This window comes from Chenopodium album, chromosome 17, assembly GCF_948465745.1.
Source record: "Chenopodium album chromosome 17, dcCheAlbu1.1, whole genome shotgun sequence".
Taxonomy (NCBI): Eukaryota; Viridiplantae; Streptophyta; class Magnoliopsida; order Caryophyllales; family Amaranthaceae; genus Chenopodium; species Chenopodium album.
The window spans coordinates 31,199,269-31,223,580 of record NC_137850.1 but is presented as its reverse complement, the minus strand read 5'-3'; the positions used below and the strand labels follow the sequence as shown (position 1 = coordinate 31,223,580).

At 34.3% G+C, this 24,312-nt stretch overlaps 1 protein-coding gene and 1 long non-coding RNA gene across 3 annotated transcripts; one reads left to right on the top strand and one right to left on the bottom strand.

The window, feature by feature from the left end:
• Positions 1 to 328: 328 nt before the first annotated feature.
• LOC145589562 (uncharacterized) lies at positions 329 to 4,596 on the bottom strand. Of its 2 annotated transcripts, XR_014101753.1 has the most exons (5): positions 4,380 to 4,596; positions 4,010 to 4,139; positions 2,468 to 3,940; positions 1,907 to 2,087; positions 329 to 793 (listed from the first exon to the last, which is right to left on the bottom strand). It is a non-coding gene; the product is annotated as an uncharacterized LOC145589562 (long non-coding RNA). The 2 variants fall into 2 exon arrangements; XR_014101752.1 differs by having other exon boundaries at positions 1,907 to 3,940.
• A 4,431-nt stretch (positions 4,597 to 9,027) lies between these two features.
• Positions 9,028 to 16,621, top strand: LOC145587776 (uncharacterized protein At1g03900-like). Its single transcript, XM_081644453.1, has 8 exons — positions 9,028 to 9,383; positions 10,361 to 10,392; positions 14,932 to 15,032; positions 15,163 to 15,235; positions 15,331 to 15,362; positions 15,540 to 15,630; positions 15,795 to 15,906; positions 15,984 to 16,621. Exons 1-8 carry the CDS (start codon positions 9,270 to 9,272, stop codon positions 16,287 to 16,289), a joined length of 861 nt encoding a protein of 286 aa, XP_081500579.1. The 5' UTR covers positions 9,028 to 9,269; the 3' UTR covers positions 16,290 to 16,621.
• Positions 16,622 to 24,312: the final 7,691 nt, after the last annotated feature.

Genomic DNA, 24,312 nt, shown 5'->3' with positions numbered 1-24,312 from the left:
TTAGACGTCATAAAAAGGCGTCGCGAATCTCGACGCTATAAGAGGTCCAAATTTTTATACGAAGCGTCGAAATTTGCACTTTTGGCGCACTTTCTCAAGTTTATCAACGCTTTTTTGTGTCTAAAATCTCAGATTTGGCGACGCTTTATTGTGTCCATAGTCTCATATATTAGATGTTTAATATTTTGGCGACGCTTATTTCTGTCTATATTCTCATTGTTTGTGACTTTTTTTTGGTCCAGATTCTTTACAAAAATATCTAGAATATATTTACCTAAAAAATTATTTCACACTAAAAATTTACTAGTATACTAGTATTACCAATATATACACAGCAAAATTAAGCCAATTTTTTTATTGCATATAAATATGTTATATTACATGTACAATATCTCATTATAATGAGTTTTCTATTAGGTAGTACAAGAAATATAATTTCAACCTATACTTCATTCATGACTAGTACTAGTGGAACAAATCTGCACATTTCTTCACAAAAAAAAAAAAAAAAAAAAAAACAAAAAAAAAAAAACTAAACTTCAATCGATCTCCAATTAGCTGCTGCTCCTAATATGCTTGCAAGGGGCGTAAAGCAAAGTTCATATTGTTTCGAATCATTGTTGGCCTTGAATTCACAGCACACCCTTTGATGTTTGTAGATCCTTCGGTAGGAACTAAGTGATTTAGTGAGTCCTGGGAAGACAGACAACAACATCATCATGGATCAACAGCATCAGCAACAATATTATGGAGCAACAACGCAAGGTGGAGCGACAACAGTGTGATCAGCATCCTGCAACAACATCAATCTTTCTATAATTTATTGTTCTAATTTTGGTGCTATAGGTGATAAGAAGGAACAAGGATGTTGAGAAATATCGATGAGAAAATCTAGTTGAATAGTGGAGATGCATTACCAAGACAATACATGGGATATTCCACTCAGATATCCGCACACAGCCATTTATATTTCACACTAATCAGCTCAAACTGAGTCTTAAACTCATTAGTATGCAGAACGCAACTCCAGAAGATAAAATACAAGGAAAAAAGAGCTAGATAGCCAAAATGATAACATGTACAACTTTTAAATAGTTACAGCACAATATTACTACAATTTAATTTACTATATGCAAAATATCATATTTTCAGCAAACTCAGATGAATAACATCAAGGCTAAGCCTAGTACTTAAAACTTGTTTGATAACTTCACTACTATCATGCCTATAAAAGAAGAAGCCTTTATTGTTGACCAGTTGCACATTAATAAAAAAAATTAAAAACCAAAGGTCTAAGCAACAAATTACAGGTTACCTTATCAGGAAGGATCCCCCTCTTGAATCATTAGGCAAATATCTATGTTAGAAATCAACCTTGAACTAAAGAAGCACCAAAAGTGATAGTGTTGGGAGCATCACATCAGTTTTGAGTAATTTAATCATTTAAACTGACGATAGAAATTAAAATAGTAATATAAATATGCATTACTATAAGGCAATAACTAGAAGCCACCCTCTTGTTTCAGAATAAGGGTATTCAAGCATAAGAAACTAGCAATTAAACTGATGAAAGAAATTTAACTAGTAATATAAATATCAATTACTATGATTCGAAAAGAAACGACACCAAGTACTATAAGGCAATAACTAGAAGCCACCCTCTTTTTTCAGAATAAGGGTATTCAAGCATAAGAAACTAGCAATCCAAAAAAAAAAAAAACCACATTTTACCAAAGTATATCATCATCCAAGGCAATTAAAGTAACATAGTGTTCATTAAAATAACTCAAAACTACACTAAGTAAGCTGAAAGTAGAAATTTTTAGCAATATAATGAACAAAACATACATTTTAATGCAGAGAGGGAAGCTAAAGGGATAAGAGAGGGACAGTTGCAGTTTCACACCTGAAACTTCAGTATGGACACAAACTCAAATCCTCCGTTTATTTCAAGTCTCCTTACCACTCATGAATCAACAAATAAAAATTCTATAATGCTGATGTTTTGATTTTGGAGCCACTAAGATATCTTCATAGAACCACTTGATTAATAACTTTGACGTATATAAAATAGTCACAGCAATATCCTGCACCAATAACAAGCATGTCAAAGCTTGAAGTTAAATTTACCATATATTTTTGCTGGTTGAGTAAAACAAGTTAATAGTTAGTTGATCATATTCCCTAACAGAACAACAATAATTATACATTATATACTACAACGACAAAATCAGAGCTTTAAAGATAGTAAGTTAATTGATTGCAACCCAGCTGAACAGCTTTATCCTCTAAAAGTATAAATTAAAAAATTACACTACCAAAATCAGAGCTTCAAAATGGGTACTAAACCATAGAGAACAAACTAACATGTTTATTCGCAACTAAAGATATAATTCAGTCATTCAAATTAACAAATATATTTAATTTTAATAGTAATTTAGAAGGATATGCATGGCAAAACTAGTACCTTACAACCTTTACCTTGTCGGTGTGTGTTCAATAGAGAACTAGTTTACTTGTGAAACTGCGGAAGGTATAGAGAGCTTATATATATGAGTGTATATTATCAGTTGATATATATTACAACCTTTAGATACATAAGTTGATAATCAGAAAATAGAAATCAACCTGCAACTTTTTCTAATAACACGAAATTATATGAAACAACTGTTATTGGTGGGATTGATAAACCTGTGAAGAACCCAAGTAAGCATCCACCTCTTGCTGAAAAAAATTACAAAAATGTAACGAATCCTTCCCCTGTTAAAGCCATTCACTTCATATTCATTAAAGCACTAAAATCAAGCATTTGTTAACAATGCAAGAACACAACCGTACTTTAAACTAATATATAATTTATTAGAGGAAAATTAGATTAAAACAAATAAGAAAAGCCAATGTATTCATTTTAGCAAGCCCACCCAACTACAGGGAAACAACCCACACATAGAGGCATCAAGTAAATATAATAGCCCCGCAGCGATAGAATCAAGCCAGAAGACCACAGAAATTTCCAGAAGGCATAACTCCTAGCACACAATTCCAAATTGAGAGATTCTTGAGCCTAAATTGGATAAATTTTTTAGATCTATAATTTTCATGAGGGATTAGGGGCTAAAAACGACTGTAGGTCTATCGTTTTTGGGATTAACATCACTGCAACTACAAGGCAATGGTAAAATAACAGCATCAGCAATACATAGCTGCGACATATAAAAAAACTCCAAACCATGGTAATTCACCAGCAAAAAAATATAAAACACCAACACAACCAGATATAAACAGAATGTGTAGAGTTGGAATAGTCTCACTGCAATTGCAAAGGTAAGGCTAAGTTTCACTTTTAAATTGAGACATTTTAACTGACTAACCTCATCCTAGGAGCTAAACTAGAAGTATTCAGATAACCAGTATGGTAATAGAAACTAAATTCATTTGAATTTATACTTTTTTGTTTAAAAGAACTAGTAAGTATCTATCACAAACAAGGTTTCAAAAAGGTCCAAATGTAATCAAACTTAGCTTTACAACAATACAACCAGTTTAGAGTCTATTTTAAAGATTTCAACTCTAGGAATAAGAAGTAGAATAAATCAAGAGAAACATGGACAAAAAAAATACCACCATACCACTCAACAACAAGGATAATTAAGAACTTAATAAAAAAAAAACAAATATTTGAAAAAGAACAGCCAGCAAAACAAAAGCTCATAGCAAGTATAGTACATAACTTAATTTTGCAATGTTGAACTTATAATTATCTCATTACTTTTCTAGCTATAATGGATTAATAATTCTCATGTTTTGAGTTAAATTACCGTAGCTCGTGTCTCTGTTTCATACTGAGGACCAGTATACTCTATTTCATACTGAGGACCAATATACTTTGTCAAGATCAGCTCTGCTTAATTAGCATCCAATTGCAATGCCTTGCCAACAACTTCATATATAACATTATCATCAAAATCATTCAAAACCAGTGAAAACAATAAAGCAATCAATATCTCACCATTAATTAGTTCGATACAAGCTCTTCTTTCCAGGAGTTTCTTTTAGCTCCACGATATAATCTCTAACCCCATTAACCATTCGACTCTGCTCCAATAAGAGTAATTTGATTTTTTATTTTTATTTTTTCTCTATAAACAAAAAATTTCAATGTCAAGCTTTTAATACCGTAATAAAAAAGATCTTAACTTTTGAAATCCAATAAGAGTTTTAATTGAAGAAATAGTAGTTCAACAAGATCTATAACCTAGGGTTTTGAAACGAGTAAAATTGGGTAATTACAACTTGCAAGTATAAATTAAACTCACACAGAAATTGAAAGAAGTACTATTAGAAGTTAAAATCAACAAAGAGTGATATAAAAATGTAACCTTTGAGGAGAACAAGAACAATAGCTATCGCATATCAATTTTCAACGCAAACCATCAGATCTGAGAGGAAGACAGTTATTTTCGGAAAAATATATCAATTATTGTGATAGAATAATGAGAAACGCAAAGAGAAACGAGATCTGAATTCGAAATCTAGCCATGACACCATGAATTTGTGTAAAATTCTGATCGAGTGAAGGGAAAAAAATTAGTTAGGGTTAAGAGAATATTGGGCAATTGGGAGTTTGTGACATTAGGCGGTATTTTAATCCGTGGGTTCACTTGATTTAGTTCACGTGCAGGGCAGATGTCCGTGTTCTCGACGCTAAAGATAGTCTAAAATTACTGAAGCGTCGAGGAAACACGGATATCATAATTTAAAGTTGACGCCCTAGCCCTAGCCCTAGCCCTAGCGTCGAAGTAATAGCGTCGAAAAAAAGCTCCTTTTGTTGTAGTGTGTGAACATCGCTGATCCACTTACTAAACACCTTTCATTACCTAAGCATGAGAAACATACTAGTGCAACTGGATTGAGGCTGATAATGTAATTTAAGTTGTGTTTGTTTTTGACAAAAACTTATTACATATGTAATACATTCATTTGCAGAATTATGTTTAATCATAAATTTATTATTTCTCTTATTTAATTATGGTTTTTGATATTAAATAAAATTTCCAAAATAATTATGGATTGATGGGCTCACCAGGTTGATGACCTGGTGAATGAAACCCCACAGGTGAACTAAATTCATATATTATTTAAGTTCCTAGTTCAAAGTCATTAAAGTGGACATAAATAATTTCAAAATGGACTAACATGTAAGATTGATTGGATAGCGCAGTTTCATGGGCTATAGGAGCGTAGTGATGCTCGGTCAATCACATGGATATGCATGAATGATGCATGATCGAACTATAGACCTACTTTGAATTTCAAGTATAGAGCTTCCGGATATATTAGTGGATTCCTTTTATATGAGTGGAACATTGATACCATTTAATAATTGATATTACTGTGTACATTCAAACGTGTACCCGTAACTGGAGACAATAAAGGGTGTTTCCTGGTTACTTCATGAGTTGAGTGGGAGCTTTGGTTGCCACAAGATTGGATTGAGTATACCTATTTAATTAGGAATGTGTCTTGGCCCTTGAAGAAGGAGAATTCAGAAAATACATGGCCGTGCTCAAATGGATTACGTAGTAATCATTTGTTTTGTAATTCTAACTCAGATTTCAAGAAAAGATTTGTAGATTAATATGATCACGACATGAGATGCAATCATATTATCAAATCGACACACATTGACTTAAGGAATTTGAATATTGCGCACTTGTCTCAGACAAGTGGGAGATTGAAGGAATTATGTCTCCGATAAGTGCAATTACTAGATATATCAAGGATCACTATTGTGGAGATAATAAGTTCGTTCTATTGAGTCGTCATTGTCTATTGCTAGATTATGATCAATGAGCTTTGGGCTAGTCAAATAGTCCAAAGCCCACTAGAATGGATCCTATGAGGTCACACAACAAGGGTATTGGGTTAAACTAGTAAGAGACTCATTAATGGGCCTTATGAGATTATGACATACCATGAAAGGGTTTGGGCTAGATTTGTTTGATTAGGGATAGGACTTTGGGCTTGACATGGACTCTTATTTAGAGATGTGATCTATAAATAAGATCCATGCCTAGGGTTGACATAAGACACAATTAACAATCAGTAAATTGTGACACAAGGCAACCAGTTTCCAAAAGTCCTAAACTCCCTTTTCTCTCACCTCATTCACGGCTCTCTCACTCTCCCCTCATGTCCGTACGGCCGGCGCCCATAGGCGGTGGTTCGTGGTGGTTATCGACTTATCGTGGTGGTTCTTGGTTAGTTTGTCTCTCTTCTCCGTTGAAGGTTGATTGAAGCGTTCGATCACAACTAACTAGCATTAGTGGAAGTTTAATCTGTGCCCGTGGACCAAGTAGAGGAATCACACTTGAGGTTCATCTCTCGTTGTTCTTGCTCGATTGCAAGTGGATTCACGCTTTAAAGGTATTATTATATGTTCTTTATATGTTATGCGTTGATCTTGGTATTTAGATGCTTATGAATGTGATTCATGCAATTCCGCTTAGTGTATCTAAAGTCCTACAAATACATGTTCATCATTTTTGGGGGTAAATATATTGATGAATACTAAGGGGAAATTGGGTATTAGGTGTGTTATAACAAGAATAATTTTAGAATTTTTTTCTCCCTACGAGGGATAGAAAGTGAGAAAACCTATCTGAGTATTAATTATTTGTATTAATTTAAATTATAAAATAACAAATACTTGTAAAAACTATTTTTATAAATTAAATACATGATTACCATGTGTTATATGACAACTTGTATTTATTATTTTGGGTACCATGCGTGGGTAAAATACAAATTTATTATTTTGGGTGGGTAAATTGATGGATACTAAGGGAAAATATGGGTATTAGGTGTGGTATAAAAAGAATAATTTTAGATTTTTTTTTTCTCCCAACGGGTGATAGAAAATGAGTAAGCCTATAAATTCGAGTACTATTTATTTATTTTAAGTTAAATTATAAGGTAACAAATACTTCTAAGAACTATTTTTATATATTAAAAAAACATGATTACCATGTGTTATATGAATATTCGATTCAATTTTATGGAAAAAATTTCAAATACTACAACCACGATTAGTTTTTTATATTTCAAGATTGAAACTTTTGTTTCGGAACCTATACGTATCATTAAGGAAAACAATTTATTAGAATGTCTATAATAGATTATTAATTAAATAATAAAAGGGGATAAAACAAACAAATGTGAATGACATACTAACTTTTTGGTGCAGCAAGCCACACCGTGTGGCAGGAGTTACCCGACTTATTTTGTTAGGGGTTATCCGAGTTACTCGGTCATGGGTTACTTGAGGGGTTTGAACAGGGGTTACTTGAGGGGTTCACTCGGTCAAAGGTTACTTAAGGGGTTACTCGGTCAGGGGTCCCTTGAGTTACTTGGTCAAGGATTACTCAAGTTACTCTGTTAGGGGTTACTCGGTCATGGGTTACTCGAGTTACTTGGTCAGGGGTTATTTAAGGAGTTCGGTCAGGGGTTACTCAAGTAATTCGATCAGGGGTTACTTAAGGAGTTTGGTCATAATTTACTTGGTCAGCATGAGGGTTCAGTCAGAGTTACTCAATCAGGGGTTACTCGATCAGGGGCTCGGTCATGGATTACTTGAGGGGTTACTCGGTCAGTAGTTACTTGAGGGGTTACTCAGTCAGGAGTAACATAAGTAGCCCTTGACCGAGTAACTCGAGTAACCCCGACAACTTGAGTAACCCCTGACCAAGTAATTTGAGTAATCCCTGACCAAGAAACTCGAGTAACCCCTGACCGAGAAACTTAAGTAATCCAGACAACTCGAGTAAACCTCGATCAAGTAACTCGAGTAACCCCTATCGTACGGTACAACAAGCCACATACCAAAAATTGTGAATGACATAAATTACTATACTACACGGTCATATTCCTTAATTTTTTGTATTTGGCCATTATTGTGAGGACAACCATTTATAATTAATTTGTTACGGAGTAATATATAAATGAGTTTATTTTTATTCATTGAACAAATATATATTTTTCAATGGGATTAATATTATACTTTATAAGCCGTGTATCGCACGGGCACTATACTAGTATAGATTTATTTTCTCCTTTTTGAACTCTTTTACCTTTTATACGATGTTATTTTAGATGTACACTAATTTTGTTGTATTCATATTATATTATATTTTGTTCATTGTATTCCCTTTTACTATATACTACGGGGTATATTGTTTGTATCATCTTTATTAATTTTGTTAAACCCGATATCTTAATTTTAATCATGTTTAATAAGATAATCTAGACAACTGATTTAGATTTAATCATATTATTGTACAATTCAAGTGATCAATGATTAGTATCTGCCTATGTGTCCTAATTTTGTAGCTCTTATGTGTTTTCTAGGTTTATTGAAACAATATATGTTATATGTACTGTTATTGGAATGCAATTTTTTGTGACTTGCACGATCCCATAAGTCCAATTATGCTTGAAGCGGCCTGATTTATCCTAACTTCACAATCAAAGACGAGCAAGGGTCGAGCCATGTAGGCCCACATGTCGTATCAAAGTCTATTGTGCTCAAGCAAACCGTGTTTTAAATGTGCCAAAAAAACCCGTGTTATGTCAGGCTTGCTCATGCATAGCCCAACTCACACACCATGTCATGCCATAATGCTATGCATATAGGCCTTTAAAGGTTTTTATATTTTTGGTAAATTGGTTTAATAAATAAGTCATCGCAAAGTGCTCGTGCTTGTGCTAGCCTTGTGCCAGTACTTTGGAAATGATGTCATCCACAACCCAGGAGTTGCTGACATGCTTCTTATCCCATGCTCAATATGATCATTTTCATGTTGTTGTACTAATTGACCCTCATGCTAGGCCTAATCCAATTTTATGGGATTTGGGGAAGCATTTTCAACCCGATCCTTAGCCCAACCTCACATAATATGCATATTTTTTTATATAAAGCCTAACCAAACCCGACCCGGCCAGCCACATGATCATCTTTACCTCATGCCAGCTCGGCCCGGCCCGGACCGGTCCGGTCCATGGCCACCTGAATCATCCATGACCCCTGAGCTAACAATTGACAATTCCCAAGCAACAACCAGGAAAAGAAGAACGGAAAATTACAGCGACTCTTCCCAACCATAACCACCCCCTGAATCCCCTTCAACCACCTTACCAAAAACCCCATTACAAAATCAGAAATCAGAACTTTGAATCACTTTCATCTTCTTTCTCAGCTTTAGACCACAACAATGGAGACGGAGAAAACCTCATCAAATGGTGAACAAAAAATAGATGAGACCGAAGAAGAAGACGACCCAATTGAACTTGTCCTCTTTCATGTCCCCGAATGCTATGTCTACATCGTAATTTCCCTCTTTCTTCTATCTGATTTCAATTTTATTTCTTAATTTTATTTGATTTGCGAGTTGGGTTTTATTATATTGTATTGAAAATATTGAACTTTTTGGAACTATGTTTGATAAACTGGTATGCAAATGTAGATGGTGTGGAAGAAAATGGAACAGTTGATTAATGCATATTACTGTTTTGCTGATCATGGATTAGTAGGGTTTTTGATTAATTTTTGATTTTTGGGTTATGATCTTTGAGCTTTTAGTTGTGTAACTTGATTTTGTAGGGTTAATTTCTTGATTATTGGGTTGTGTAATGTTTTTGAATTCTTTGATTAACTTGGTTTAAAGTGTTAGATGTGTTATCTCACTGTGGATTGAGGTTGATTTTGTTGGGTTAATTTCTTGATTATTGGGTTGTGTAATGTTTTTGAATTCTTTGATTAACTTGGTCTTAGGTGTTAGATGTGTTATCTCACTGTGGATTGAGGTGGATTTTGTCGATCTTGGGTTTATGAAATTACAGATATATAATCCATCTGCATTAATTCATGTGCTATTTATCATGGTGATTTAGAGCTACATTTCGGTGGGAACTACACTATTGTTTGTAATCGTAATCGAGTTTAACCACCAAGTTCTGCATAGATTGGTGTGGTTCCTTACTTGGTGTATCATGATCTGAAATTTAGTGTTTTTATTTTCGAGAAAAGACTTTATTTTGTAATTTCAAAGATTCTGTTTTCGGTGAACTGCTTTGTGGTTTTGTGAACCTTTTATTTCCCAGATTTTGTGAACCTTTTGTTTCCCAATGAAAGTTTCGGGTTACTTGCCGATTGTCATGTAACATGTAGTTATGATCTTAGTCATGATTGATTTTCTTACTGTATGACCAATTTTATCCTAAATTGCAATGAACACAATTTCCTTGAGGATCTTGTCTGTTATGTATATAGTTTAAGGCCTTATTGTGCTTTTGTGTTCTGCAGATACCCCCAAGGAAAACTGCTGCTTCATACAGGTATTTTATCCGTGCATTCAATTTTTGGATTCAATGTTAAATTATTGAGCTTTCTGCCTGTACATATTTTCTTCTAGAACCATTTCATATTGACATAATGTCATCCACATTTTGTCTTAAAATTTCACTGTTATCCAGAATTTAATTTGTAGTCACCGTTACAATGCTTAAGTGACAAAAGAAATACTACTCCCTCCTTCCCCTTTTGATAGTCACTTATGCTATTTTTGGTGACCCAAAATGTTAGTCACATAACCATTCTTGAGATTCACATCACTACTACTTACATTAATCTAGGATGTTTGTGTGGAGGCATTAATTCCTTCTTCAATGCATGCCAATGAAGCCTTTTGTTCCTTTTGGTTTATGTCAGTGTATAAAAAGTGCGCCTAGGCACAAGGAAAAATTGGTCATGTGCCTTTTTTGGTTTTGGATTGGCGATTATGATAAGGCACACTAGAGGTGTGCCTATTGTACTCACTAAGGCGCACTGCGTCGCAGCTTGAGTCACACAATTTTTTTTCTTGTTTACTTTACTTAAGTGCGCCTCAGTTCAAAGGGATGCACCGACACGCAGGAAAACCTTATCGCCTTGGAGCATTTTGAGCCTATGTAATATTTGTTGATGTTCGAAGCCTCTGAAACTGTTTCTTTTGCCAGTCATACTTTATTTCTTTAGGTAGAGAACTAGGCAGTGGACAGTAGACAATAGACACACAGCTGAAGAATGCTAGTGTCTTGATCCACCTTTTGGCTCCATACCTTGAGGAACAGAGTTTGTGGTAATAAGCTAGGCTGGTACAGGATCCCCTTTGATAATATGGAGGCTGCTTACATAGATTCCTCATGGAACATAAGCATGTGGTAGACCAGAGTATCAGTGAAGAGTTAGATCTCTTTTGTTAAGCATTCATGTTTTGGAGTCATACTTGGTAATTGCAATTGAGAGCCGGAAATTTTGCTAGTTTTAGAACAGGGCGCATCATAGTTGTTTCTTGAATTTCTTAAATTTTGCTCTACCATTCTTTTGTGATCTTGTCAAGTTATACCAACTCATTCAGTAATCATTAGTCTGATATGTCCTATGGCCCCTATCCTCTGCTAAGGAACTTTTTGAGTTAGAGCATATCCACTAGGCAGTGTTAATTTTATGTAGTTGTGTTAGTGAGTACACCTGCATGTCACTTCTACCTGTAAAATTGGCAGTGAGCTCGGTTTTCCCAATTGGGCAACTATACAGTAATAGTTATACCCATAGTGACATGGCACATGGATGGATACCTTGGATCTATTTGGAAGTTTAGTACCAATAAGTTTTTTTTATTCCGTATTTCCGTGTCATACTTCCTCCGTTCTTTTTTAATTGCCATGTTAGAGTTTTCACGCTTGGCATTGTTGCCAATGCACATTTTATACCGTTAATATCTTTATTATACTTTTGTAAAATATACAATAAGTTAATATTGTTAAACTGTGTATCGAGATTAATCTTACTTGACCCGCCATGATTTTATTTTTTTTCTGACGTATAAAATCTTAAAAGATGGTCAAAGAAGTGTGTGAATAGTGTAAATCTTCCAACATTGCAATATAAAACGAACGGAGAAAGTACTATGACACTGACGTTGCATATTTCTTGTTCTTCACTTTACTCTCTCTTATTGTATACAACAACATAGTTGACTCTACTTTAGATGAACACTATCTTGTTCTTCATTGCTAATGCACCCTTTAACTTTGTTGATGTGATAAAGACCAAGCTTCCTTTTTGATGTTCTGTAACAAACTTGAGAGGTTTCTTTTTCCTTCATTTAAAGACTGCCAAGCTGCAATCCTGTTTTTGTTGGTTTCAAATAGGCTAGTCTTTCTGTCTGCCTGCTATATTTCCTTCTAGCAATCTAGCATTCTGGCGAGTGGCGACTTACCATTTCACCTTGCTAGAGATCCACGGCTATCATTTGACAATGTCGATGATAAAAGATTTAGATCTATGTTATAAAATTTGGAAGAGATAATTACTTTTCCCAGTTTCACTTCAAGACTGCCAGGCTGTTATCCTGTTCTAGTCCAGATAGTCAACTTGTATCTCCCTTCCATCTCTCCTCTAAGCAATCTAGAATTAAAGCAACTTGCATTTACACCTTACTAGAGATCCAACTATCCAAAGCTACCTTTTTGTGATTGTTATACTCAAGCTTCTATATTGATAAAAATGTAAATCATTGTTGCACATTGTATCAAATACTTATACTATGTATTTGTTTCTTCCAATCAATCATTGTAGTCAGTAATGTCCTACTACTTGGCCATATAGTTCCACAGAATCAAAGTAAATTTCATTATCATTTTCTTGGAAAATGTTTTCTGATTAGCTCATTAGTGTTTCAACAAGTATACCTTGTAAACTTATTGGTAGTATAAACCTGTGATTGTAAAATTTATATATCATCGAATAACTTGTGATTGTAAATTTTTTTTTAAAAAAAAAAAAACGGTTAACAATGTTAAATAGATTGCACCAATACGTTGCTGTGGTTTCTTTCTTAATAATATTTTTAACTTTATATACTTTCTCTGTTTTTTAATTATTGCACCATATCCATTTTAGGAAACAAAATACTACCTCCAAATATTCCAAAGTTGCAAATAATATGAAACGGAGGTAGTATATGTGTTCACACTGCAAATACCAAATATACCCTTACTTTTAACACTTGATTCTTTAATTTATGTTTACATCACATAGATAATTTTGTACTTTTACCCCTCTCTCTCTTCCTTTATCCCACTACCAAAAAAAGTGTGTCCAACTTATATGGTGCAATAATAAAAGAACGGAAGAAGTATTTATCTATTTATGATTTATCTCTCTTTTCTTTTTTTTTTTTTTTTTTTTTTGGGGGGGGGGGGGGTGGGGGTTGGGGGGAGGGGTGGTGTAGCTTGGTCTGGGAAAATTCCAAACCACACATTTGTGATTTGGCTTGGTTTGGGTGCCAAAGTGGACCACAATGGACCATTAACACACCAAGATAACTTTGTTTGAGAAACAAGACAATAATATATAGAATTTATTCTCTAGCCATAAATAGTAGGTCAAAGCCTCTGTGCAAGTTTTTAACTTTCTCTCTTGTGTTTAAAGTGACACTCAAATCTTATTGCTATTAGCCTCTTTGCAAGACTTGACTAGTTAAGGTTAGATTTGTGTACGAATGTACACTTGAATTTCAGAGGACCTTTTTTGCGGCAGGATCTATGCTAAGTGTTCCTGCTGTTAGTCTTGTTGCTAGCATTAGTAATAGCTACTTGCTGAGCTTGAAGGCCTTCAACTATTGATCCTCCACAGATTTGAAAATTTCCAGCTCAAATAGTGGAGTTCCAAACAATATGGGAAGCATGAAAGTCATTTGCTTTATACTGGTGGTAATTAGCAAAATCATGATTTCATGTGCTGTAGAATATGAAGAAGTGCACAGTGAGTTATTATTGCTTCCTAATGCCATGGGCTGGGTCATGACATACCAGTTGTGTGCCCTATTGAATTTTGCTCAAGTTATCACTTTTACCAACCCTTCCTTCCATTACCTTGCCATTTTTTTGTTATTGTTTGTTTGTGGTTCTATTATAGTTCTTGAATAGATAGGGCCATCTGTAGGCAATTAAAGGCGAAATGACGAATATAAAGAGAATCTGAATCCAAATGAGAATTAGCTTTTCTAACTCTCTAGCCACTGCTACAATATGCTACCAAGTGAATGCCTTTAGTTTTTCTTTTGCCTTCTCTGCTTCCTGTTTTGCCAATCCATCTATACTAGCTTTTTGACTCTTCTTCTTTGACTAATTGTAGTATTTCACAAAGTGGAAGCACTTGACAAGCACCTATACCTGGTTTCTGCAAATATAACATTCTTGGCCATTTTTTAAGATCCTTTTTAGTATTTACAGTATCTTGCATATTAACTCAGTAGGTGCTGTCAAGAGTCAAGACATTGCAAGTAGCTGCTCCAAACTATTCAAGCCTATATTAATCATTGCAGCTGGAATTTATTACTGGATAACTCTAAATCAGTCAGAGAACATTCATTAGCTGAGTATCTGCATGTAAAAAGTTAAAGAAGTTGCTGTTCAAGCTTTATGGTCTTTTATTCCATGATCACCTGGTGGTCATGGATCATGTGACTATCTTTATCCTTCTAATTTTATAATGCCCTCGTTGCTCTCTGGTCTAATACTTTGATAAGAGCCATCATCAGAGCATTTACTTTGAAGGATGCTAATGTGTAAATAGGAGCTTATTTTTCCAGTATTGCCTAATGTTCAAATATTCATGTAAGATGGCAGATGGTTAGAATTTGAGGTTTGTGTGGCCACTGATTCAACTCTGTGTTTCTCTCATACGAATCATATGAAGTTCAAGATTGTGCCATTAATGATGATCAAATCCTTGTTGATGATGATTTCATGAAATTTGTTGCTTGTCAGTTCTGCTGAGAATATATTTGATCAGTGATGATTTTAGCATTACTTTGTGTTTAATTGTAGAGCTGATGAATGGGATGTAAATAAATGGGCATGGGAAGGAGTCTTGAAAGTTATTAGCAAAGGAGAGGAGTGCATAATCAGACTTGAGGATAAGTCAACAGGTAAAAAAATTACTATTCTACAGTATATGTGGTGGATAAGTGTCTTCTATTGTAAATTGGATCTGTGTTGGTTGGGATATGTATTTTTTACCTTTTGTTCAGCATTTTCATTCTTCTTGAATCGGTTCAGGTGAACTATATGCTCGGGCTTTTTTGAGGAAAGGAGAGCAACATCCTGTGGAGCCTGTAATTGATAGTAGCAGGTTTGCTATATATTGTTTTGCACATAGCATAACCTTATTTGCATATTCAGTTAAAAAAACTTGTCTGACTTCTTAGTTTCTATTTCCTTATGCAGGTACTTTGTTCTCCGAATAGAAGAGAACATAGGTGAGCGGCTAAAATTCTCTTGCTTATGATTAAATTATTTGAAAAAGCTATATTATACCCTAATGGACGCAGCTTGCTTTCAAAGAAATTACATGCAAAAAGCACAGAGAACCATTGATTTATTCATCCTTCACTTTAAAATTGCAATTAAATTCTTAATTAGATTTGTTTATCCAGGTGGTCGCCTTCGACATGCTTTTGTTGGGATAGGGTTTCGAGTGAGAACTGAAGCTTATGACTTCCAAGCTGCTCTGCATGATCATATGAAGTAATTCCTTGCACTTTTCTGCATATTTACTTTCTTTAATTGACAGTTTTGACACAACTAAACATATACACAATAATCCCCTGGTTAAATAACAACACTGAGATGCACGTTATCTGCAAAAGATTTATATGATTGAACTGAAGCTTTTAAACCTATGAATTTAGGTATCTCGATAAGAAGAAAACTGCTGAAGAAATGGAGTACCAGTTCCAGAATTCTTCAACGGTTGATTACAGTTTGAAAGATGGAGAGACCCTTGTTCTTCAGTTGAAAAATGTAAGTTCGTCAGTTATTCTTTGTTTCTTCATTAAATTGTTTGGTACTCATGTCATTAATAAACTTATTATTGTCAGAAACCTGGTGGCAATATAAAGCTGAAATCGATCGATCAGGGTGTGAACAACCTTTCAATTACAGAAAAAAGTAAACCTATAGAGCCTGCCCTTGCTATTAAACCTCCTCCTCCTCCACCTGCGACTTTGTCACCAACTGCTTCTCCTAAAACACCTAGATCTCCCAAGTCAAACCCTGATAAAGATTTCGAAGTAGAGAAAGAAGATCATGGCAAAGAGCAGCCTCAACCTGATTTAAAATCGAAGGACTCTCAAAATTCAGATGTAGCAGATGAGGACTTTGGGGATTTTCAGGCTGCTGACTGATTTTGTTATTATGTAAAAACTTCTGTTTATAATCAGTATAATTGTTTCGACCTAGTTTGGTGTATATGATGTGTTCCATAGACAAATCTCACAAACTCCATATGAAGTTTTTCATACATACTTCTCTGCCTGGCAGGGAAACCAAAGAGATGTGTCGGAGAGTCGCATTGTGAATTTCTTGTTCATGCAGCTGTTTGTATAAATTAAATCCGTTCTTTGTCTTTGCTACCCATTTCTTAGATACTGATCTAGAAGATTGATGAACTGTCAAGAAACTTAGGTTGATAAGGTTAGTGATTGTTAAATATGAAAGAGCCTTCCTATTCTCATAACATGGGATTTAATTCTACAAGAATCAATATCCTTCGGGATTGATGCATATAAGCAATTGAGAAATGTTCCTTGTGCATTTGCAAAAGGATTCATCATGTTTGCCATGAACTGTACTCGTTTAGATATTTCATATGTATGTTTCAAGCATGTGTGTAGATTTCAATCAAATCCAAATGAGTGATACTGCTGAACATAGTTAGAATATCCTGAACGACTGAAGGTAATATCTTAGTGCATGGAGAAAAAAAGACGAGAAATGATTTGGATTAAGAAATTCCTTAAGAGTTAGGACTCTTAGGAGTAGCATCTAACATACGAATGAAATTGACTTGTACTGTGATAACAACGGTGCCATTGCTCAGCAAAGGAACCAAGATCACATCACAAATCCAAATGTGTTGAAGAAGTTTTATCTCTTCCGCAATATAGTTGACAAGAAAGATCTCAAGGTTTTGCAAAGTTCATACAAATGAGAATATTGTTGATTTGTTTACTAAGCTCCTAAGATCACATTACAAATCCAAATGTGTTGAAGAAGTTTTATCTCTTCCGCAATATAGTTGACAAGAAAGATCTTAAGGTTTTGCAAAGTTCATACAAATGAGAATATTGTTGATTTGTTTACTAAGCTCCTTTTTTATCGTCCAAACATGACAGTCACGCACCAATAAGTCTTAGCTGCATTCTAGTACATCTAAGATAACTGCACCACGCTTATAAAATGAACATTTAGTAAAAATATCTAAACACGTTAAAAAAATAAACATTCAGTATAAAAAATGAACGCGTAAAAAATGGTGAACATTTAGGACTAAATAGTGAATACGTTTAAAAAAAATCATTTAGTATATTAAAAATGAACAAAATTATCATATGTACTCATAAAATTGTTGGACCACGACCTTAAAATGAATATTTAGGAAAACAAATAATTATGAACACAAAAAATGAACATCTATACTTATATATTAAAAAGCATTTATAAAAATGTCTATGTGCCACGTATATCCATTTTCGCCATCATCATTTCACACGCCACATCATCATTTAACATCTTCATTTCATGTCATGGTTAACTAAAAAAATGGATAAAATGAGGTTTGAACACTAAATCTCAATGAATAAAGAATAAATACACATTTATTACCATATTAGCTACAACCAAATCATGTTCTATACATCTACAAAGATATATAAATACATATTAGAATCTTATATAAGTGTATAAGTAATCCAAAATATTATTGTTGCCATTGTATTATTATAATTTATTGACAATTAATAAATCAACAAGTCTTTATTTCAAGTTCTTTAATAAAAAAATACTCAAAGTAATACCCGAACCAACGCCCAGGCCACACACTAGTTTAGTAATAAAAAATGAACACGTAAAAAATGAACATTTAATAATTAATAATAAGTGAACATGTCAAAAAAAAAAAAAACTATTTAGTATATTAAATTTATCATTTAATCATAAAATAGCTGGACCATACCTAATAAAAATAACATTTCATAAAAATATATGAACACATTAAAAAAATGAACATTTTGGATTTCAAAATTAACATGTAAAAAAATGAACACGTCAAAAAAAATTATAAACATTTAGGATATTAAAAATGAACATGATTTTCATATATTCATATAGGTTAAAATTCATTGTATATAATTTATTAACGAAAAATAAAGATAAAATAAATCGTTAAAAATGTTCATTTTTTATGTACTAAATGTTCATTTTTTTATGTACTAAATGTTTGTTTTTAGTGTACAAAATGTTCATTTTTAAAGTACTACGTGTTCATTTTTTTCAAAAGAAATTATACACAAGTTCGATTGTAATTATTTTAACTCTAGAATTTTGAATATCTATATTAAATCTTCACAAAGAAAGTCATTATCGATCTATAACATGATAGATTAGAAATCAAAAGAATACAAATAAAAAAGGGGGGGGGGGGGAGGAGAGAGAAAATTACTACAATCAATTGATATTTATCACAAATTCATCACATTTTAAAAATTGAAAAAATACACAAAATTATATATGCAATATCAATCACTAAATCATAACATATAATCTAATTAAAAAAAAGTTACAAATCAATAATTTAAACTAACCCGTATCAACAATGTCTTCAAGAATATCAATTAATTCTATCGCGAATCAACGAAAATACAGAAAACAGAGGAGAGAGAAAATGTTAAGGAAGAAGACAATGTCAAAAACAGAGGAGAGAGAAAATTTCAAACAAAATTATGAATTAAGGAAAGATTTACAAAAAGAGAGAAACATATATGTAGGAAGTAATTAAGAAATAAGGAAAGATTTAAGGTAGGGAGGCAATTGAAAAAGGAAGGATAAGTAGTATATACAATAGAGTATTTAAGTTTTGTGTATAAATGGGGATGTTTAATGAGTGGTGCAACCATCTTAGATGCATAAGAGTGCATCTAAGAATTTGCGGTCACACAAGAGGTATAGCCTTAAGCATTTGGAGAATGGCTTTGGATTTGTAGTTCAAATTGACACACAATTTTAAAGACATGGACTATGCTTATTTATATTTAATTGTGGTTTAGAATAATATAAAATAGGAAAAGTGGACTTGAATATTATGATTTTTGTTCGGTCTGCTATAAATAATACAATTATTTGATAATTCCCAATAAAACGACCTTTGTACATGATCTTCCATAAATGGAGCAAAATAGGTTGGTAACTTGTTTAATGGGTAAGTATGACACGTGTCACTTAGTAATTGGTTATTATATATATATATATATATATTTTTTTTTTTTTTTTTACATTTTCTTATTTAAAAAAAATTGATTTTAATTTACGAAAAAGAAAATAAAAACAAAATCCCCCATTCATGTGAACCCCATTCCCGTGAATCCCCACACCGTCACCGCCGGATTTTGGAGGGGTCTTGGCTGCGAAGGAAAGAGAGGTGGCTGGATTTTGGAGGGGAAGGGGGTGGGATGGGATGTGTAGAGGTGGCTGGAAATAAGGGGATTTTAGAGGGAGAGGTAGCAGTTTTGGGCTGCAATTTACTCTGTTTCTGGGGCCTAAATTGCTGTGAGCTGCTCCGTTGGAGCAGTTTGGTAATGTTCGGAGTTTTCGCCACTGCTAATTGTGTGCGATTGTTGTTTCTGAAGGTGGAACGGTGGCTGAGATTAGCTCGGTGATGGCGAGCACGAAAGAAAGCAGGGGTTGCGGGTTGGTGTTGCTGGGCAGTTTTTGGCAGTTTTTCAATTGCGGCATTGTGGTACAAATGCAGAGTTTAGAGTTGTGTGGTGTTGAGAAAAGGTGGGGATGTGACTCTTTGAGGTAGATGGCGGCTGGGCTGCGGTGTGTGTTGCTGCCAGATTTTAGAGAGGGATGGAAGGATTTTTTTTTAATTAATTTTTTAATAATTTAATTATTTTTTTAAAACAAAATATCTTGAAATTGAAATAAAAAAATCTACCCAATCGTAATGTGACAAGTGTCCGTCCTTAACCTATTAAACAAGTATTTAAAACACAGAGGGATTATATCATAATTTAATATTTCTATGAGGTGAGGTGTTGATTTTATGTACCTTTTTTGACCTTAATTTAATTGTTTTAGTTTGGTTGTTTTGTATTTAAAGTTTGGAACTTTGAGATAGATTATATGTTTGTATGTTGTTCTGAATTTTAAGTTTGTTGTATAATATATTGTTCTGAGGTGTTTATATGTTGTTCTAAATTTTAAGTATGTTGTATTATATGTATTCATGCTTGTTTACTTCTCTATATATGGCTATGCATGGTAAATCTTTCAATCATTAATGCCTTAGTGTTGATTGAAGGTTTGAAGAGTTGAAGCTACCATGTTGATTGATGGTTTGAAGAGTGAAGTTACTGCCAGGTTGAATTTATGTACACAATTTAGGCCATCAAAATGGCCACAATAGGTCTAGATACTGGCCCAATTTTTTAGGCCCAAAATGACAGCCTAAAAAACTTCGGTTTGGATTGGATTCATTTCTGAAAAACGAACTATTTTGGTTTGGATTGAATCTAGATTCGGTTTGATTCGGTTCCAAAAATCCAAAATCGAAATAATTCGATTTGGATTCGGTATGACCAATAATCCAAACCGAAATCCGAACTTTCACCCCTAATAACTTACCCAAAAAAGAAACGTGTCAACTAAAAATAGACTTCCTAAAAAGGAAAACGTGTCAACTAATAAAAAATGGAGGTAAGTACGATTTTGAAAAACAAAAAAGGGCTTGTTCGTGACCTTTTTTGTTTACATATTTCTAATTTTGTGAAAAAAAAAAGAAACTAGAACAAGTTGTTTTCACTTTTTAGTTGTCAGTTTTCAAACTAATTCTGATTTTAATAAGTTGGTCAATTTTGATTCATTACTCCCTTCGTGTTTAAATGAACGAAACATTTTGAATTTTACGTAGTTTTAGAAATATTAGTTGAATTTATTAATATAATAGGTAGTGGTGGTATAAGTTTAGGAGATAGAAGAAAGTATACAAATGTTTAATTAAGGCGGGTGCGTGTATACTAACTTAGTGAATGGCGAAAAGAAAGTGTTTTCCACACGTGCCACGTGGGCCATTTACCCACATCCCAAATCGAGGAAGTATATTTGGAGGGTTGTGAGACAAAGTAAAATGTCTCACAACATAAAATATTATAACAAATGTACTAGGAAGAGGAAGAAAGGAAGAGAGAGATAGAGAGAGTGAAAAAAGGGTAGGGTGGGGCCCACCTTTTCGTTAGAAATAATTTCACGTGCATAGAAAAAGAAAAAAACAAAAAAGTATTGGGACCACAAGTACTGAGAGTATATTTTGTACAACTGAAATTGTATTGTGTACCAGTGAAATTGTATTGGGTACCAGTTAACCTCAATGGTATTAACTGACAGCCTAATAAGACATTTGAACCTTTTTTGAAATACCACTGAAAATAGTCTTGTACTACTGAGAGTATATTTTGTATCATTGAATCTACAATGACAAATTTAAATCCTGCATGAAATGACCAACCTGCCCCTGCAAGTGTTGGGTTTCGATGAGTCCGACTCACCACGAAAATAAAACCCGAGCCCAAGGAATGCTCACAATTAATATAACTAATGACATAAATAACAAGATTAAGGAAAAGACTAAATTACCCTTGAAGCGTGCTTCGCTCGACCATTGGAGCTCTTACTTGAGAAAGCCAAGTCTTACAAAGGGCGATGACCTCCGACGGTATCCACCCACAACGCGACCCGACCGGTCTACTACTTGGAGGTTAGCCAAGTCCGACCAAAAAGACTACCCGAGTAATTAATGAGCTTATAGGTTTTCTCTCAAGTGGAGATGCCTAATTGAGCTCTTACTCAAGTGAACAATCCCAAGGTATGCCTTGGCTATTTATAAGAAGTGCTTCCTTGTGAATTCCTCTTACCTTTCAATGTGGGACTTTCACATAACCAGATTGTGAGAACTACTTCCTCACTTGCTCCTCAAGGCAACTCACATCCATTGTGAGCTAACCATGTGGTACCCAACCTTGAGCCCCAAGATGAGTTCGGTTAGGCCACCACCTTTCGGCCCGGATCCATGATTCATCACTCGGGTCCGCGGCCCTTGCCACGTGGCGTGCTGCCACTTGGTGGCTGCCATATGGCGTGCTGCCATGTGCGCTGCCACGTGGCGCACTTATATTTAGCGTGCTTCCCTAGCCTTTCGCGCGTCTAGGGTTTTTACTTGTTACTTGAAGCATTCTCTCGTCTCGCCAATTCCTAAATTTTTGCTCGACTTTTAAGATTCGGTTTTGACGCTCTAAGCTCGGAATCCGATGTCTTTGTTCACAATACTAGAGTGACTCATTAATTTCTTTCGGATTAATTCGTCGTGTCAGATCGTTAGTTGCTTGGATGTGACCCGAAGGGTTTAGTCAAGATTAAGCTGTAATATTATTATTCATTAATATTACTGATCGGAAGCGGCCTCCACCTAGGCATTCCGATCACTTGAACTTACTGAATAATTAGCTTTCAAATAGCTCCGAACCCTTTATCGGAATAATACACTTGTTCGAAGGACACCATTCCTTTCAATCTCCCACTTGTCCTTCGGGACAAATGCGCTTTTAGTGTATAGCCTTTTTCCTATGTCACTTAATGTCTCTTCATGAACTATAAGGTAAGATTATTCGTCATCCTTATTATGTCCAGAAGTGTTTCTCGAAATCTGAGTCTAATTGTCAATAAACGGATGATTTCTAAAATCCATCAGTGCACAACCATGCATTTTCACAGTCTCGCTCTTCAAGAGACCTTGTAAACAACAAAGTCATGTTCCCTATTATTAGTAAGGGTACATTCCCAGTCTTTTAATGTCAGCTTCTCTTACTAAGAGGACCTAGCCGTTCGAGTGTTACCGTTATAATCTCCATGTACGGCAGACGTTTGACTAACATCAAAATGGACTAGTACTCAAACAAGAGAACTCACAATACTCATGGTCGAGGAAAGAGGTTCCGATAGCCATAATGAGAAGTATACTTATGACGATTTTTAAATCTCTTAAAGTATTCTCATAGGTCGATCCAATATGTATCTAAACCAATACCTGTGCAAATGATTTATGACGATCACGTCCTTGTAGCCCAAGAAACTGTGCTATAAATCAAATTACACACTAATCTCAAGTGGTCATTAATCGTCCATCATTTAAATGACCTCGATTAGGGATAATTTTTTATTATAATATTCAATGTTCACTTAATAGATGTTTCTTTATCCAAGATTGGTCTTGATACCCTATTTTGAATATTCTCAAAATCGAATGGACTCATAATTTAATTCCAAACCACAATTAAATAGTTTTGTGGAATAATTAGTAATAATTTCAATTCCACTATGAAACCTTTCAACGTTTCATCTTATGATAAATGGTTTCCCAAATGCTTTAAGAGTAATACTCTTTATAAAACATTTATAGAAATCACACCCATATTTAATATGCTTGATTTCTTTCGTGCAATTGTGAATGTTGCCGTTCACTTATTGCATAGATTTAGTTATAATTACTTTGCAAATCTTAGCATTGATCACTTTCATAATAAGATGATAAAATTTGAGAGTGTCATGGATTATTTGTGATTTAGGATTTATTGTCCAAGTGATGGTTCCCACTCATTTTCATGATCTGAGATCTTCAACTTGACAACCTACAATCATTAACGTTCAACAATGAACTTTCCATTGAACAACTTTCTTATTATTGCCTTTAAGGCAACAACAATATTCTCAACATATATTTCAGTAGACTTCCTAATGCTGCTTTGCTTGGATTTTATTCCAAACGGGTCACAGTGATTTAGGATACCCTAGTCACTTGTAATCATGGAAATTTACCTTAAATTCCCGCACATTACACATGGATGCACGTCCATGTTACCATTCTTAAGTCACGACACATTGTTAGCTCGTGTTTATAAATGGCTTCCTTGTTAAGGATCTGATCCTTGTTAAGGTTTGTGCTTGCAACATCTGTTTTGGGTAAAAATACCCTAGACATGTGGACCAATTAGAGAGGGCCACATGTCAAGCCTGGACAGGTCCACTTGGGCCAATTATCAGCAGACACGTGTCAGCCTCAGATACCTGCTAGAATTGCGGCCTTCCAGGCCCAATTCC